This window comes from Anopheles coluzzii, chromosome 2, assembly GCF_943734685.1.
Source record: "Anopheles coluzzii chromosome 2, AcolN3, whole genome shotgun sequence".
In the NCBI taxonomy this organism is placed as follows: Eukaryota; Metazoa; Arthropoda; class Insecta; order Diptera; family Culicidae; genus Anopheles; species Anopheles coluzzii.
The window spans coordinates 9,137,179-9,152,715 of record NC_064670.1 but is presented as its reverse complement, the minus strand read 5'-3'; the positions used below and the strand labels follow the sequence as shown (position 1 = coordinate 9,152,715).

The 15,537-nt window shown below is 50.9% G+C and overlaps 4 protein-coding genes across 6 annotated transcripts; 2 read left to right on the top strand and 2 right to left on the bottom strand.

Annotated features, from left to right (window-relative positions):
- Positions 1-20: 20 nt before the first annotated feature.
- LOC120953479 (ubiquitin domain-containing protein 1) lies at positions 21-7,107 on the bottom strand. 2 transcript variants are annotated; one of them, XM_040373426.2, is made up of 5 exons: positions 6,879-7,107; positions 5,004-6,625; positions 2,070-2,465; positions 1,887-1,990; positions 21-1,275 (listed from the first exon to the last, which is right to left on the bottom strand). In XM_040373426.2, exons 2-5 carry the CDS (start codon positions 5,080-5,082, stop codon positions 1,120-1,122), a joined length of 735 nt encoding a protein of 244 aa, XP_040229360.1. In that variant the 5' UTR covers positions 5,083-6,625; positions 6,879-7,107; the 3' UTR covers positions 21-1,119. The 2 variants fall into 2 exon arrangements, with proteins under 2 accessions (XP_040229360.1, XP_049463448.1); XM_049607491.1 differs by having other exon boundaries at positions 5,004-7,107.
- A 374-nt stretch (positions 7,108-7,481) lies between these two features.
- Positions 7,482-9,750, top strand: LOC120953478 (transport and Golgi organization protein 11). 2 transcript variants are annotated; one of them, XM_040373424.2, is made up of 3 exons: positions 7,482-8,139; positions 8,388-8,715; positions 8,786-9,750. In XM_040373424.2, exons 1-3 carry the CDS (start codon positions 7,887-7,889, stop codon positions 9,000-9,002), a joined length of 798 nt encoding a protein of 265 aa, XP_040229358.1. In that variant the 5' UTR covers positions 7,482-7,886; the 3' UTR covers positions 9,003-9,750. The 2 variants fall into 2 exon arrangements, with proteins under 2 accessions (XP_040229358.1, XP_040229359.1); XM_040373425.2 differs by having other exon boundaries at positions 7,483-8,139; positions 8,400-8,715.
- Positions 9,751-10,248: 498 nt separating this feature from the next.
- On the top strand, positions 10,249-13,652 carry LOC120953036 (26S proteasome non-ATPase regulatory subunit 1). Its single transcript, XM_040372692.2, has one exon. The coding sequence runs from the start codon at positions 10,430-10,432 to the stop codon at positions 13,550-13,552; it is 3,123 nt and encodes a 1,040-aa protein (XP_040228626.2). The 5' UTR covers positions 10,249-10,429; the 3' UTR covers positions 13,553-13,652.
- Positions 13,638-15,530, bottom strand: LOC120953038 (cytochrome c oxidase assembly protein COX15 homolog). The gene is made up of 4 exons (XM_040372696.2): positions 15,149-15,530; positions 14,921-15,068; positions 14,598-14,730; positions 13,638-14,527 (listed from the first exon to the last, which is right to left on the bottom strand). Exons 1-4 carry the CDS (start codon positions 15,317-15,319, stop codon positions 13,672-13,674), a joined length of 1,308 nt encoding a protein of 435 aa, XP_040228630.2. The 5' UTR covers positions 15,320-15,530; the 3' UTR covers positions 13,638-13,671.
- Between the last annotated feature and the right edge of the window lie 7 nt (positions 15,531-15,537).

Here is a 15,537-nt window from a genome sequence, read left to right as displayed (position 1 = left end):
CTAACTAACGACGCTTCGAATGTTTCAAATTAAATATGTTCTGTTATCTCCAAATATATTATTTTTGTTTAGCTCATTCATGTATGTATATGTATAGCCTATCGTTAAAAGTAATAACTATCAGTTCGCTTAAATTAAATCTGTTGTTAATATCAATATTTATCATCCACTGCTACATAATGCGCACACGCACACGTGGGGCGTTTGCACTTGCGCTTAGTAGTTTGTGTTCTGTGTTGCACTTAGTTTCCAATAGTGTTGCAAAAATGTTTGCACCGTGCCGACACCGTGCGAACAGCAGAGCACATCACCATCACTCCCGCCATACAGTTGCAAATGTAAGCCGCGATGGTACATCCACGTGCTCTTGAATGTACAGACATTTGCAGACATCTTTCCCGCTACAAAACTACTACACACAGTTGTATTCACAAATTTTTTTGTCTGATTCTTCCTGTCTGAGGGGAGGGGGAGGGGGCTGTAGAGTGTCTGCCATGGTACTGCTATGGTTGCAGAGCAGAATCTTGTCTAGCAAGGTGAAAAAGGAGATGTCAAGCATTTTGCACACGCACAGTGTGTTTTGCGTAAAATCATCCTAGCAGCGTATGCATTGCGTTGTAACTTGGTTGTTGGTTTTGTATCGTTTCGATTAGTATGGTATCCGTTTGGGTTTGGTTCTATGAGTAAGTTAGGTAGATATATTGCGCGTAAGTATATATGTATCAACGAAATGTGTACAGAGCATCGATCAATTGCGCAGGAGCCTTCTTACCAGTAGCATTTTCTAGCAAATAACATTTACTCTACTCTACTTTTGTTTTGCTACCCCATCCAGCCCTCTCTCCCTCACAATGGTTTTGCTAAACAAAGGTAAGGGCGGGGGGGGGGGGGATAGTGTAATCATAGAAGTAAAAGCCGGGTTGTATTCGGTTCAACCACTACTACCGCGCGGTAGCGGCGGGCGTCGATTACAAATCAGCCGCGTAAGTTTTAGACAGTTTTAGTGTACAGCGCACACCGGCCCAAGGGGTTGCAGCGTGCCGCGGAAACTCCCATTTTCCGTAAGCGTGGTTGGTTGATGGTGGCGTACCAGCAACGTTTGACTAACGGCACCGTTGGCTAGCTGATGGCTAATGACGATTGTTTCTCGGTATTTACAATAACCTGCACAATGTAACCGGGCTGTATGTGGGCCTCATCGATGTGCATTTTATCACCTAACAATTTGCCACCGTAGAACCATCGCTGAGTAAATGCATCTATTCCTTCCTGAGCCTGTGCGCATTCGTCGTGATGATGGGGGGGGGGGGGGAGTGGGGAAAGCGGCATCGTTCATACCAGGGCCGGTCGTTTTTTTCCCCCAGTCATTACCAATTTCCACACCCGGCGGTAGGAAGTGGCGCGTGATGTAGAATAATAGTTGCAGGATACACCGGACGCCAGAAAGGGGGATGTGTTTTGTTGTGGTCGTGTTGTGGGTTCGAGGATATTAACGACGGCAGTTAATGGAGGGTACGCACGCGATCGTACCGCGACCCAGGAGACACCGTTTGCGTTCGTCAGCAGTCGTCGTTAGGAGATGCATCGTGTGCAATTGATTTCGAGTGTAGGAGCCGTAAACGTACCGTGACAGGCCGGCGTGGTGATACATAAGAGGGGGAAAAAATGGGAGTAGAAGTAGACAGTTGTAAAGAATTAATTATTGACCGGCTATATATGGCAAGGATAAAAGGTTATCATGAGTGAGTTTTAAGGGAAATCGATAATTCGTTATCCTAGGCAACAGCAAATGCATGAGGAAATATCAGGTGGAGAAGGATTGTAGGCAACAGTTGAGGCAACGATTGAGCATGATTATGATGAGATGGCACAACATTGTCACTCACCTGAAGTTTCTTTTTACACTGCCCAATTGTGTCTTTAGAATACACTGGTAGCTTAACGTCTGTACACGTCGACGATAGGCGAAGCTTTAGAATCACTTCCGTACCTAAATGGGAATGGCAAGTAGACAACGTTTTTAGCAACAGCACCGTAACTCCAGATTTTGCTTCTCCCGCCACACTTACCACCGTCAACCGGTTCCGAGTATTCGGCTGGTGAGTCACAGCCGTAGTCTTCCTTAACTACGTTGACAGGATATGATAGGCAATAGATTGGTAATTTATACTGCGAACCAAGTTCGTCGTAACACTCCGTGAGGTATCCGTTGGGGACCGATATGTTGGCCCCGTCCAGTATTGCTTGAGCGAGCTGAAAATCGAGCGCCTCGGCAGCACTGGTCGCTGCCCGCAACGCGTCCCATATCTCCTTCCGGCCCTCGAAGGCGGGCGCCGTGTCCCAGAACTCGTCCCGTTTGCTTCTTAGCTGCCCCTCCGTTAATGGCACTTCCGATTTCCAGCGTATTGTCTCGTGACAGAGTGGATGATTTTTGCGCTGAACACCGACAAAGCTGGATGTCGTTCCTGTTCGTGGGGAGATATAGAGCGAAATATACGTTATTGTACCATTTGATTAACTCAAACTCTGACAAAGTGTCACAATTCTATTTAACTAGATAGGTAAATATATTAATTGTATTACAACATATTAAATTAATATTTTTTTCTGATTGGAAACATTATTCTTCACCGAACAAAAAACAATCCCATTGGTTTACTATTGGACAACGTTGATCAGAGGATCAATAAAAAAGGTTTCCTTTATTCCAACTGATTGCTGGCTGCTTGCGTCAAGTGTTAATTCGCAACGCTATCAAACATAGGACGATAACAGTTTATTGCGATGCATTGTCGCACCTTGATAGATGATACCCGTATAGCTGGGACGATAAATAGGCAATTGAATCGGAATTATCTGTTTTGCGGATCAGTTTAATATACTTTTTTCACATTTTTTAAGACTATTCAAGCTGAAATCTTGTCTTGCTACGGAAAAAAAAGTTAAGAAGCCTGATGAGGATCAATATTTTAAGGTTACCTAAACTACTAATTGTAGACGGAATACGAGACGGAGTGAAAAAAGTGCAAAAAATGGTGGAAAATCGTATTGGAGCTTCACCTTGCACCAATTACAACACTACAAAAATAACTCATTCGAAATCATTGAAAGGAAACAGCATTCACAAACTGATCAATATTTACATAAATCATTCTCGTCGTTCACCTTCCTTCCGGAGGTTGACTACTCCACTATCTATTCAAACATTGCTGGCTTATCAAGCGATTCCCATCATAACGACTCGCATTCGTGTTAAACGATGTGGAAGCGTAATCCTCTACCGACGCTACAAAAACGTTATGGCACAGTAACAACAGGTATCCCCGCCATCGACAGAAGGACCGTTCAATTGTTAAAGGGTAACGATGATTAAAAAAAAAAAACGTTTGAAAAAGCATTCGCTCGGGCTCGCAGCTGTATAAAGCGCATACATGTGCCGCCTGCACGACGAACGTGACGACATTTACGCACTCGCTGCGCGGTGCCCACATTCACGCAACATACGCAAATTTCAATCCAAGGGAGCCCCCCCCCCCCCCCAAACCCACCCACCCCAAATATCACGACCTTCTCTATCATTCCCTCTCTCTTCTCTTAGCTTTTGCTTCGATCTTTTTAAAATGTGTCACTCAAAACCATCGGTAGTGGCCGGTTGCCGTTCGCTGCTGCCGCTGCTGCTGCTGCTGCTGAACTAATAACAAAAATAGCACAGCCGCACACCATCGCCAATATAGCCCTCCTCTGGCTGCCGAAACCGTTCGCGACTCAGCCCACCGCACCCACCACCCACCAGCCGTTTCTAGCGGCGATATTAATGATTGAAACAAGTGTTTGAAGGACGCCGCGTTGCGCGAACGCACCCGACTGGGTAGGTGGTGTGTGTGTGCGTGTGTTTGGTGAGGGATGGTCGGTAAAAGTCGTTTCCCCTTCCACACAGACACCGAACACTCAGGCCAGACCTCCGCATTCCATTCCGGGGACTCTATCGTGCCGCAGGTGCAGGCGGATTATTAGAGTAGCGTTTAGCATTAATCGCGCTATAGCGCGCACACACACACACACCGAAGCCAGAAGGAGCTCTAGCAAACTGGAAAGATCTATCAAGGAAATGATTCTTCTAAGGGCAAAGCAGACAAGCAATCCCCACACACCTTTTACTAAGCTCGTCGAGCACATGGGGCGGAAAAATGAATTGCTGCACTATTCCTGGCGTTTCGGGGTTTTCCGCATCTTTCCGCAACAATCAGCGTATTGATACGAAAATGGTACAATTAATGCGATTTACAATTCACGTCGCGTAGCGCTGAAGTTTTGCTTTGTGGTTGTTTTGCTGAATGAATCCGTTACGCCCTAATGCCGCTCAAAAACGGAACTCAACGAATCGGGCCGCCACCGTAGCCGTAGTTTTGTACGGTTGATTATTTCTGTACGATCTTGCGCGACTGATATGGGCTGCCCTTCCGTGCACGCCCCACGCCTTCTCACCCGGCCCGGACATCGGTTGAATATTTACGTTTTGGCCTGCCGTCAACCACAAACAAGCGGCCGTGTGTGTGTGTTTGTGTGGCTGTCGTACCATTACTACCCTAAAACGGTACCCCACCACCACCCATCGCCGCCCTTAAATGCCATCCGAAACCATGGGCGTGCGGTGTGAGAACGTGCGATAGGAATAATATGCAAATCCGGAATCCCCACAGTCAACTTCGCAGCAAGAATCGAACGATTCGTGTGACTAACCAATGCAAGGTGGAAGTGTTTGTGGGGGGGGGGGGATGCAGGAGGAGGGGGAGACACAGACGAGAACGGCTCTGCGTACCGGTCAGATAGGTTGCACGCAGTAGTACCGGGGTACGCAACAGCGCCCGCGCCCCGTCTGTGTTATCGATTTCCGAGGAGGACCTACTACACAACATGAAGCGTTAAGTGCGAACCTACGGAAAACAAGAACGATCATCGTGTGGGGTTAGCCTTACGCGCTAGAAAGAAAACAAAAAACCTACCCGTCACTGGTCGGGACACGTTGTTCGACCCAGTGTCCAGCGTTTCATCGTTCCGATTGATTCCGATGCAGTTACCCATCACGCTAGTGTCTTGAGCTTTTTTTGGTACTTTCGTTGAGGATGATTCTTCTTCTGCTCCTGCTCCTTTCGCCGGGGAAGATTTTTCCCCACACACTTTTGCAATTTTGTAGACACTCCGTTGTATATGATCCCTGGGTTCGTTTTTGAGTGAGTGTGTGTATCTGTTCGCCTGCTTTCTACGACCGTTTCCCCTCGTTCCGTGGCGGGACTTTTGGGGTTGTGAGATTTGTAGTTGGCAAACACGATAATTCACAGCATTTAGCTCCCTGCAGTTTGCTTTTTTGTGTTGTATGTTTGTAGGTATCTGTGAGCTGTATGAAATCCTTCAGTTGCAGTTGTTCTAGTGATGGCGGGGAGGGTGGTTACGATGCAAAAGCCGCAGACCTACGACTTCCGGTTTTGCAGCGCTGCTCGTTCGCTCGCGGGGTATAATCAAAGGTGAGTTGCTAAGCTAGTTGTGAGTATTCACATTTCCTTCTTTTCGTTTCCTAGTTTCACACGCTCTCGAATAAGGTCCACACACCCTTGCACCACACGATCCTAATCCTGTGTGTGTATGTGCCCCCTGCCTGCATGCAGTCGGTGTGTGTGCTCCACGTTTATTCGCGGCTCGATGCGCGGCCTGCTTTGTGATAACAACACCGCGAGCAAACAGACGACGAGATACACTGTTTCTGCTGATACCCTCGCACGTAGTAGTAGCAGGCACCGAATGCACTCACAAGGTGAACCATACTTGCTTCACGCATTTTATTGCACCGTTCATAACAACAAATCACTGTGCGGCGCCCGTTGAGGTATTTTGAAAACACTGCTGTGATTTCTTGCTGCACCAGCAATGGCCAGTGGCCACGGCAATAGTGGTAGTAGTAGCAGTAGTGATGGTAGTGAAAATATCAGTCAAAACAGATATGATGGCGGCCGTACGTTTTGGTACGTTAACGACGGGGATGTTCGGATTTTCCTTCCTTCGTGCCGGGGCCTATTTGACACTCGCGACTGCGGCCACGGGGATGTGGTCAGGCGTGATTCGTTTTTGGCCGGTGATATTTCTTGCCCGCCCGCGATGGGGAAAGGAAACGGAATGGACCGTGGCCGACAAAGTGGCCTGACGCAAGCAGGGAAGGGAAGGGGGGAGGATTGGCGGACCGACCAGTCACAAGGAAAGGGCACAATTGAAGATGAACCGAAACGAAACGAACGAAATAAAATATCACACACCGATCGAGCGCGATGAAAAAAATAACACCACACACTCACACTCCCACATACACACACACAACTGCACTATTACGGCAAGGGGGCGAACGAGTGCGCGTTCGTCGGGCGTATTTGCTCCTCCATCATCATCATCGTCGTCTGCGTTTCCTTATTTTGCTCCTGGCACCGCCACCGTCGGCTGACATGCTCAATCGTCAGGCGCACAGGAAATACGGTCCCGCTGCCGTCGCGACCATATTTTCCGACCGACCGGATGACCGGACGAAGCGCCACCACACACACGCACACACCGTCGTCACGAGGTGTTGCTGCTGTCGTTTCTGAGGAGGGGGTTTTTCGCAAGCAGCACTATATTACTCTTCAACACCTTGAGAAATCGAGATGATGATGGCAATGGCAATGATGATGATGATGTTGTTGTTGATGATGGTGGTGGTGATGATGACGATGGTAGGTTCAAGTAGATAGGACGTCGGTGAAGCTGCTGCTGCTGCTGTCGATGAGGATGAGCAGTAGGTGGAGGAGCATGACAGCGAAGAAAAGTGCGATGACGAAGAGTGTGAAGCAGCGTACCGATACTTTGAAGACGGCGCAAATGGATGGTGGTGCTGTTGACTTGGTGGCGGGGCCCAACCACACGCTTTTAATGCATCACTTCACACACTTGGCGTTGTTGCACGCACGCGACAACTCGACCGATGGATGCACACGGGGAAAATAATCTCATCCAGAACGCACAACTAAATTTGCTGCCCTCTTCTGCTGGGTGCTTCTGCTTGGCTGCGAATGTGAATGGAGGGATTGGCGGGTTGGGTAAGATATCGCAGTTTTGACAGCCCTAACGCCGTGACGTTAGTCGGCCAAGGTGTTGCAAGATGCAAGGTGCGATGTAACGTTTCGACAGAATTGTACTGCTTTTTAGGATTTTGACGACATTTTATGAATATTTGATGTTAAAAATACGCATTTTCTAATACTAAAAACCAGCTTTTTGATTTGCGATTCAAAAATTATTACGAAATATGAAAATAATCAAAATTGCATGTTGTGTGTATAGGAACCTTGTGTAACACCAAACAACAACGGCGAATAGAGCAGATTTATATTTTGGCGTAGCAGCACTGATATTTTTTGTCTCATCAAGAAATTTCGTTTTATGTTCACTATCCCACCAAAACGGTCGTGCATTCCAAATTGTGCGCGAAAGCGGTTGTTGCAAATTCGAGTGCGTTATTTGTGCGAAGCGTTACAACGCGCTGCTGTCATTCCCGTCCTGTCAACCCCGACCGACCAGAACGGACTGGTGCTTGGAAGAAAAAACAGCGAAAAATATTCGTGTCCGCGCAACAAAAAGTAAAACTGAAAACATTATCCAACGCGACGAAAAAGGGTGTACGCTTTCCATCGCCGTAACCGTAGTGCGCGCTGGTGCTAAGATCTATGTTTGCAGCATATTGCACCCGCCCCCCGTACCAGTGCAATTATAAATAGTTTTCAGCGAGCGAACTGCTGCTGCTGCCGCTACATCTGTCCAGGAGGAGGGGCCCATCGGAATCTTTGTCACACGGACGCGCTTACAAAATGGCCCGCTCGATAAGTCCCGGAGGCTACTCGAACTACGACGACGATGCGATGTTTCAGAACGCCGCCTTTACGCACGACATCAGCGAACAGATGCGAGTGCCGAAGCGCATCCGGGCGACCGGGGACTACTACGACGATCAGGACCTGCTGCCGAACGGTAATGGCGAGATAAACTCGTGGAACTACCACAACAAGATCGATATGACCGTACCGGACCGTATCGTAGTGCTTGGTCAGGATCAGCATTTGGGTAAGTACGGGTTTCCCGGTTGTGCCTATCCCGGTGTTGCCCGGCCTAATCAGCTAACACAACGAACACACCCACACACACCGGAGGTATATTCTTCGCTGTTGCATCCATGCGTAAAAGGCATTCTACCCGCTTTTCACCGTGTCCAACTACTAACATACATCCTGCTTCACATACGTTTCTCCTTTTCTCCTCGTGTACACACGCACCACCACCACCACCAACAAACGGTAATCTAATCGCGCCAGTTCTTACATCAGGCACCAAATCGGCCCCACGGGAAATAATGCTGGAGAACTCCATCCTGCCGAAGGATCCGGGGTTTGTGCGCGTTTCGACGCCGCCCCGCGTAATCACACTTTCGGAGCATCACTTTCCGTCGGCTTCGGACGAACCGGAAGAGAACGCCAAAGACAACCACCAGGAGGATAACTATGGGCCGGCTTCGCTCGAGTCGATCGAAGATCCGAACAGCAGCAATGCTTACTTCTCCCGGCCATCGTTAGCGCACGGCCGGGAACCGTCTAAACGGTCCGCATTTTCAAAGTACAACAATGAGCTCACTTTGACCAGAAGGTAAGGGTGCAGTGGCAGTCTGTAGTGCCAATGTAGCATGTTTAACCAAGCTCTGTCCATCCGTTTTCAGCATGCGCGAAGAAACACCAACCTTCGGTGGTAGTGTCGAAAACTTGACACCCTCAGAGGAGCTCACGCATCTAAGGCGCCAGGTGGCTAAAATAAATCGACGCCTACTGGCGGTTGAGATTGATTCCGTACAAAGACAGCAGCGCGAGAAGATTATCTACTGCGTAGGGATGGCTTACTTCCTGTTCAAAACCTTTATGTGGCTCAGCCGGAAGTAAGTCGAGCGGTTCAACCCGCGACCCAATTTTCTCTGGTGGCCATGCATAGCTGTGTCCATCGGTAAAGCGTACGATAGAGGGGAGTGAGGGGGAATTTAATGTACTAACTCCAACATAATGGATGGAGCCCGACAAATGGCACACAAGTAAGCACCATACCATAACCATTCATCAAAACCCTTTGTTGGAGGTCATCAACACGGAAGGTGCAAGGACGAGTCAGAGAAGGCCATGAGCCCTTTGTTCTGCAGCAATGGTGCAAGTGCGATAGTGGAAAGCATGTTGTTTATTTGGTTTGTGTACATGAATACATGGGGACGGGCGGGGGGTGTGTTAAAATATTGGCGTTTTCAAAAGGGAATTGGTAAACTGATAGTGAAGAGCGTGATTTAACAACAACAACAAAAAACATTGTTCTGTACCATTTAGTAGAAGAAGCTAAAGTATTTCCACAAAAATTGAGTGCTAGTTGATTAGATTTCCCGTTTCTTTTACGTTCTGTGAGAGTAGCAGACACAAAAAGGGTAGTATTTTTACACATTTTTTTATATTCCTCTTTTTTTTTTTTGCACTGACCCTCGAGAACGATAAAGAATGGTTCTGTATCGATGATATTTGCGTTCATTTAAGTTATTCCACGAAGCTTAAACACACGAACGATAGGATTAATAAAACTCATGATGTAGCATGCAAAGTTGCAGAAAATATATAAATATCGTTACGAATAAAACAAAGCGTGCAAATCGTTGTCCCTTATCTCGAACGAAACATCTGCTCCGAAAATAGATAGCAGGATAGAGGATCAATGATAAGGGCTCAGGAGTGCCGTGTTCGGTGGCTAAAGTTGGTGCTCTGACCCAACCGAAGCGAGTGTGTCTAGTTGTGTCTAAAAAAGGAACATGCTAGTTCAATGAACCCCCCCACTGGACTACGAGTTGATGGCAATGAAACGGGGGGCCCTCATCCAGATAAGGAAATCTTTCTTCCAATACACAGCTTCCTGTACATTTTACGTAAAAAACTGATCAAATATACTTTTTAATGGATATATTCATTTGCTGATGAGATAAATGAAGCGTTTTGAAGCCAATTGCACCCCCGGGTATGGCAAAAGCAAGACATTCGAATGTAACGGCTGGATGACATTTTCGAACCTCGCGACCATTCGTAACCACGCTGCTTTAAATTTCAAACCGCCTTCGCCAAGCTGTCACTGAAATGACATCCGTCAAGCGTGAAGTTGTTTGGTCATTGTCATTCGCAGCATTTTCCTCCATTGTAAGCAATTTTGTGAAAGTCATCAACAGCGCTCTCTCGGCGTATCATTGCGTGTGTTATTTCCTAAACTAGTGGTAGCGCGCGAGCAGATAATAGTGAATCAAGTAAAAGTCCCGTCCCGAGCAGCCCGCACAGCAAACGGAAAAACAATGGTGAACATCACCTCGGCCGCTGGCATCATCTGCCTGCTGGATGAACCGGTCACGGAGCTAAAGGTATTTGCGCTGAACAAGCTGAACATGATTGTGGGCGAGTTTTGGCCGGAAATCTCGGAGGCGGCCGAAAAGATCGAAATGCTGCACGAGGACAAAACCTTCTCCCATCACGAGCTGGCGGCACTGGTGGCCTCCAAGGTGTACTACCATCTCGGTTCGTTCGAGGACTCGCTCACGTACGCCCTGGGCGCGGGCGACCTGTTCGACGTGAATGCACGCAACGAGTACGTGGACACGATCATTGCCAAGTGCATCGACCACTACACCCAGCTGCGGGTGGCCCTGGTGGAGGCAGAGGAGAACAACCTGGTCGCGAAACCGATCGACGCACGGCTGGAGGCGATCGTAAACCGGATGATTCAGCGCTGCCTCGAGGATGGGCAGTACAAGCAGGCGCTCGGCATTGCGCTGGAGACGCGCCGCATGGACATTGTCGAGGCGTCCATCATGAAGGCGGACGACGTGCCCGGTATGTTGGCGTACGCGTTCCAGGTGACGATGGGCTTCATCCAGAACCGCGCCTTCCGCAACACCGTCCTGCGGTGCTTGGTCGAGCTGTACCGCAATGCGGGCGTGCCGGACTACGTCAACATGTGCCAGTGTTTGATCTTCCTCGAGGATCCGCTGGCCGTCGCCGAGGTGCTCGATGGACTCACCAAGGAGAGCGAATCGTCCGTGCTGATGGCGTACCAGATCGCTTTCGATCTGTACGAATCCGCCACCCAGCAGTACCTGGGCCAGGTGCTGCAAGCGCTGAAAGCAACCGCACCGATCCCGTCGGCCCTGATTTCGAACTTCAAACCGCAAGGCACTACAACGACCGACGCCACTGCCACCACTGCCAACGAGGCCACCGAACCGAAGGCGGAACGTACGCTGGAAAGCTTGAACGAGGCGGAAAAAACTCACCAGAAAAATATCGAAAAGCTGGCCAGCATTCTGTCGGGCGAGGTGACGATCGAGCTGCAGCTCCAGTTCCTCATCCGCAGCAACCATGCCGATCTGCAGATCCTGCGCGCGACGAAGGAATCGGTCCGGCTGTCGATCTGCCACACGGCCACGGTCATCGCGAACACGTTCATGCACAGCGGCACCACGAGCGATCAGTTTTTGCGCGACAATCTCGAATGGCTGGCGAGGGCAACGAACTGGGCCAAGCTCACGGCGACCGCCTCGCTCGGTGTCATTCACCGGGGACACGAGACGGATTCGCTCGCGCTGATGCAAAGCTATCTGCCGAAGGAGAGCGGCCCAAGCTCGGGCTACTCGGAGGGCGGCGGACTGTACGCGCTCGGTTTGATCCACGCGAACCATGGCGCCAACATCATCGACTATCTGCTGCAGCAGCTGAAGGACGCGCAGAACGAGAACGTCCGTCACGGCGGCTGCCTGGGGCTTGGGCTGGCCGCGATGGGCACCCACCGGCAGGATGTGTACGAGCAGCTCAAGTTTAACCTGTACCAGGACGATGCGGTGACGGGTGAGGCGGCCGGCATTGCGATGGGCATGCTGATGCTCGGCTCGAAGCATGCGCAAGCGATCGAAGATATGGTTTCGTACGCGCAGGAGACGCAGCACGAAAAGATTCTGCGCGGTTTGGCGGTGGGCATTTCGCTCACGATGTACGCCCGGCTGGAGGAAGCGGACGCACTGGTGGCGTCCCTGTCGAACGACAAGGATCCGGTGCTGCGCCGCAGCGGCATGTACACGATCGCGATGGCGTACTGCGGAACGGGCAATAATCAGGCCATCCGCAAGCTGCTTCACGTGGCGGTCAGCGATGTGAACGACGATGTGCGCCGGGCCGCCGTCACGGCCATCGGGTTCATTCTGTTCCGCTCGCCGGAACAGTGCCCGTCGGTCGTTTCGCTGCTGGCGGAATCGTACAACCCGCACGTGCGCTATGGCGCTGCCATGGCGCTGGGTATTGCCTGCGCCGGCACGGGCTCGCGCGAAGCGATCGCACTGCTCGAACCGATGGCCAAGTTCGATCCGGTAAACTTTGTGCGCCAGGGTGCGCTGATCGCGTCCGCCATGATTCTGATCCAGCACACCGACCAGACCTGTCCGAAGGTGACGTTCTTCCGGCAGCTGTACACCCAGGTCATCACCAACAAGCACGAGGACGTGATGGCCAAGTTCGGCGCTATCCTGGCGCAGGGAATCATCGACGCCGGGGGACGTAACGTGACGGTTAGCCTGCAGTCGCGCACCGGCCACACGAATCTGCAGGCCGTCGTGGGCATGCTACTGTTCACCCAGTACTGGTACTGGTTCCCGCTGTCGCACTGTCTGTCCCTAGCCTTCACGCCGACCTGCATCATTGCGCTGAACTCCGACCTGAAGATGCCGAAGATTGACTTCAAATCGGCCGCCCGTCCGTCGCTGTACGCCTACCCAGCGCCGCTGGAAGAGAAAAAACGCGAAGAGCGCGAAAAGGTCACCACGGCAGTGCTGTCGATTGCGGCCCGCGCCAAGCGCCGCGAAGGTGACAAAAAGAAGGAAGCAAAGGACGGTGGTGCGAAGGACGGTGGTGCCAAGGAGGAAACGAAGATGGAGGTAGATGAGGATGCGTCCGGCAGCAAGGACGAGACTGCGAAGGCAAAGGAGGAAGCTAAACCAACCGCTACCACCACCACCACGCCGGTTAAGGAGGAATCCAAGAAGAAGGAGAAATCGGCCAGCTCTGGTGCGGCTTCTCCGGCACCAGCTAGCGGAGAAGATGCTACCGCCACCTCAGCATCTGCTTCGACCGGCACGGACAAGGCAGCGGACAAGACGGCGAGCAAAACGCCGAAGGAGCCGGAACCGAGTTTCGAAATTCTGTCCAATCCGGCCCGCGTCATGCGCCAGCAGCTGAAGGTGATCAGCATTGCCGAGGGTACGGCCTACACCCCACTGAAGGACGTTGCGATCGGTGGAATCATCATGATGAACCACACGGCCGGTGGGGAGCAGGTGTTGGTCGAGCCGGTTGCCGCCTGTGGCCCGAAGAACGACGACCTGAAGGAGCCGGAAGCGCCGGAACCATTTGAGTACGTGGAGGATGATGCTTAAAAGCGTGGCGCAGCTCTTTTTTGTGTTTGATTTGTGTCCGATTTCGATTCAAATCGTTTGAAATATTAATAAAACCCGTGTACTCTAGAATGTCTCCATACTGGTGGGTAAATATTTGTTTATTTCGGTAGCCGCTTGACAAGCTTCAGCTCGTGCGTCAACCAAATGGCCAGCGAGAGCAGCACCAACGAGCCCGACTGATGGCTGGCCGCTAGCGGGACGGGCACGTAGGTAAGTAGGGTCGTAATGCCAAGAGCGACCTGCATCCAGCCCATGGCGGCCACGGCCGTGGCCGCTTTGTAAGCGCGCGGTGGCAGCAGTCGACGGCGCGAAAGCAGAAACATGCCGGTGATGAGCGTTAGTGTGGCCGTCCCTAGCACACGGTGGTCAAACTGTACCGTGGTAGGATTTTCCGTAAAGTTGCGCAGCGCGGGCGACAGCGCCAGTATGTCGCTCGGGATCCACCGATCGGCCATCTTTGGGAAGGAGTTGTAAATCAGCCCCGCATCGAGCCCGGCCACAAACGCGCCAGACAGGGCGGTAAGGAATACGGCCGCCTTAGTCGCATGGGCCAAACCTTTGAAGCGGAACGTGGCGGCCGGAATTTGACCGACCAGTTTCTGGGCCGGAAGCAGCTTATCCAGCGCCGACCAGAGAAACAGTGAGTAAAGCACGAAGGCAAATCCGAGATGCGATGCGAGTCGGTACTGGGAAACGCGTGGCACATCGCTCTCCTCGTGGAAACGATCCTCGAGTCCGGATTTGACCATGTACCAGCCCATCAGACCCTGGGCGCCGATGAGGGCACCGAAGGCGAGGACACGGATTTTCATCGCCTTGTTAAAGTACCCTTTGGTCCAGAAGTAGAGCGCTGGAATGCTGTAGAATGCGCCTATCGCACGGCCCCACATGCGGTGACCGTACTCCATGTACCAGATCAGCTTGAACTCTTGCATCGTAATGTCCTGGTTTTTGCTGCAATGGGAAAGAAAGCGAACCTCGTCAAATGCTGCCAGATGAAACGAATCAGAAATGGGGGGCTTACAGTTTAAATTCAGGAAATTGCTGGTACCGGTCAAACTCCTCCTGCCACTCCGCGTCCGTACGGGGCATTTGCTCTCCCAGCAACTTCCACGTAACCATCGATAGGCCCGACTCGGTCAGTCGCGTTACACCTCCTACACCGGCCGACGACGGTTGGTTTGAAAGTAGAATGCAGGCATTAGCATTAGAATAAGGCAAAGCTCTTCTCAACGCGAAGGACGGATGCAGTCTGTAGGTTCCACATTTATTTCCCCGTCCGTTTTACAATCTCCTCCATCACGATGCACACGCAACGGACGACAAACTCATAGTACACAATCCCACCTAGTATGACGGCGACGAAGACCATGCCGCTGCATCCCAGCAACCAGTATCCGACGGCTTTGCTACCGCGCTCCTGCGGTACGCTCGGTTTGGTGCAGTATCGGCTGACGGGCGTCCGGAACGTTCGGCCGACGGTGAGTAGACTTTTCTACAAGGGACCGGGGAAGCACGGGAAAAGTTTACCAATGAGCATACACACACATCGCACTATTTAACCTAAGGCCTTACCTTTGTTGCATCACGAAAGGTAATTCCCCCGCCGTTTGGTTTGCTGACTAGCAGTGCATTGCTCACGAACGATCTGGCGGGGCTGATGGTTTTAAATGCGGAAAAACTGCTAAAAGTACTAGTGGTGCCGGTTCGTGCAATGCAGGAAGCAAGTCGTAAGCAGTTGTACATGGTTTTCGTTCTCACAGGGCGCGTTTAATGATGGGTTTTTTGGTGGAAAATCTTACAAACTTAGCGGGCGAGTGTTGTAGCACTGGTAAAGAAATGCACTTTTTGCGTAAATGTTGCGAAATGTTATTTTTCTTTCGACCGGCTGTTGACAGCAGGGACGATTGAAAATGTCAACATGCTGTCAACGAACGACGATCGATGCAAGGGTTAATTTTCCA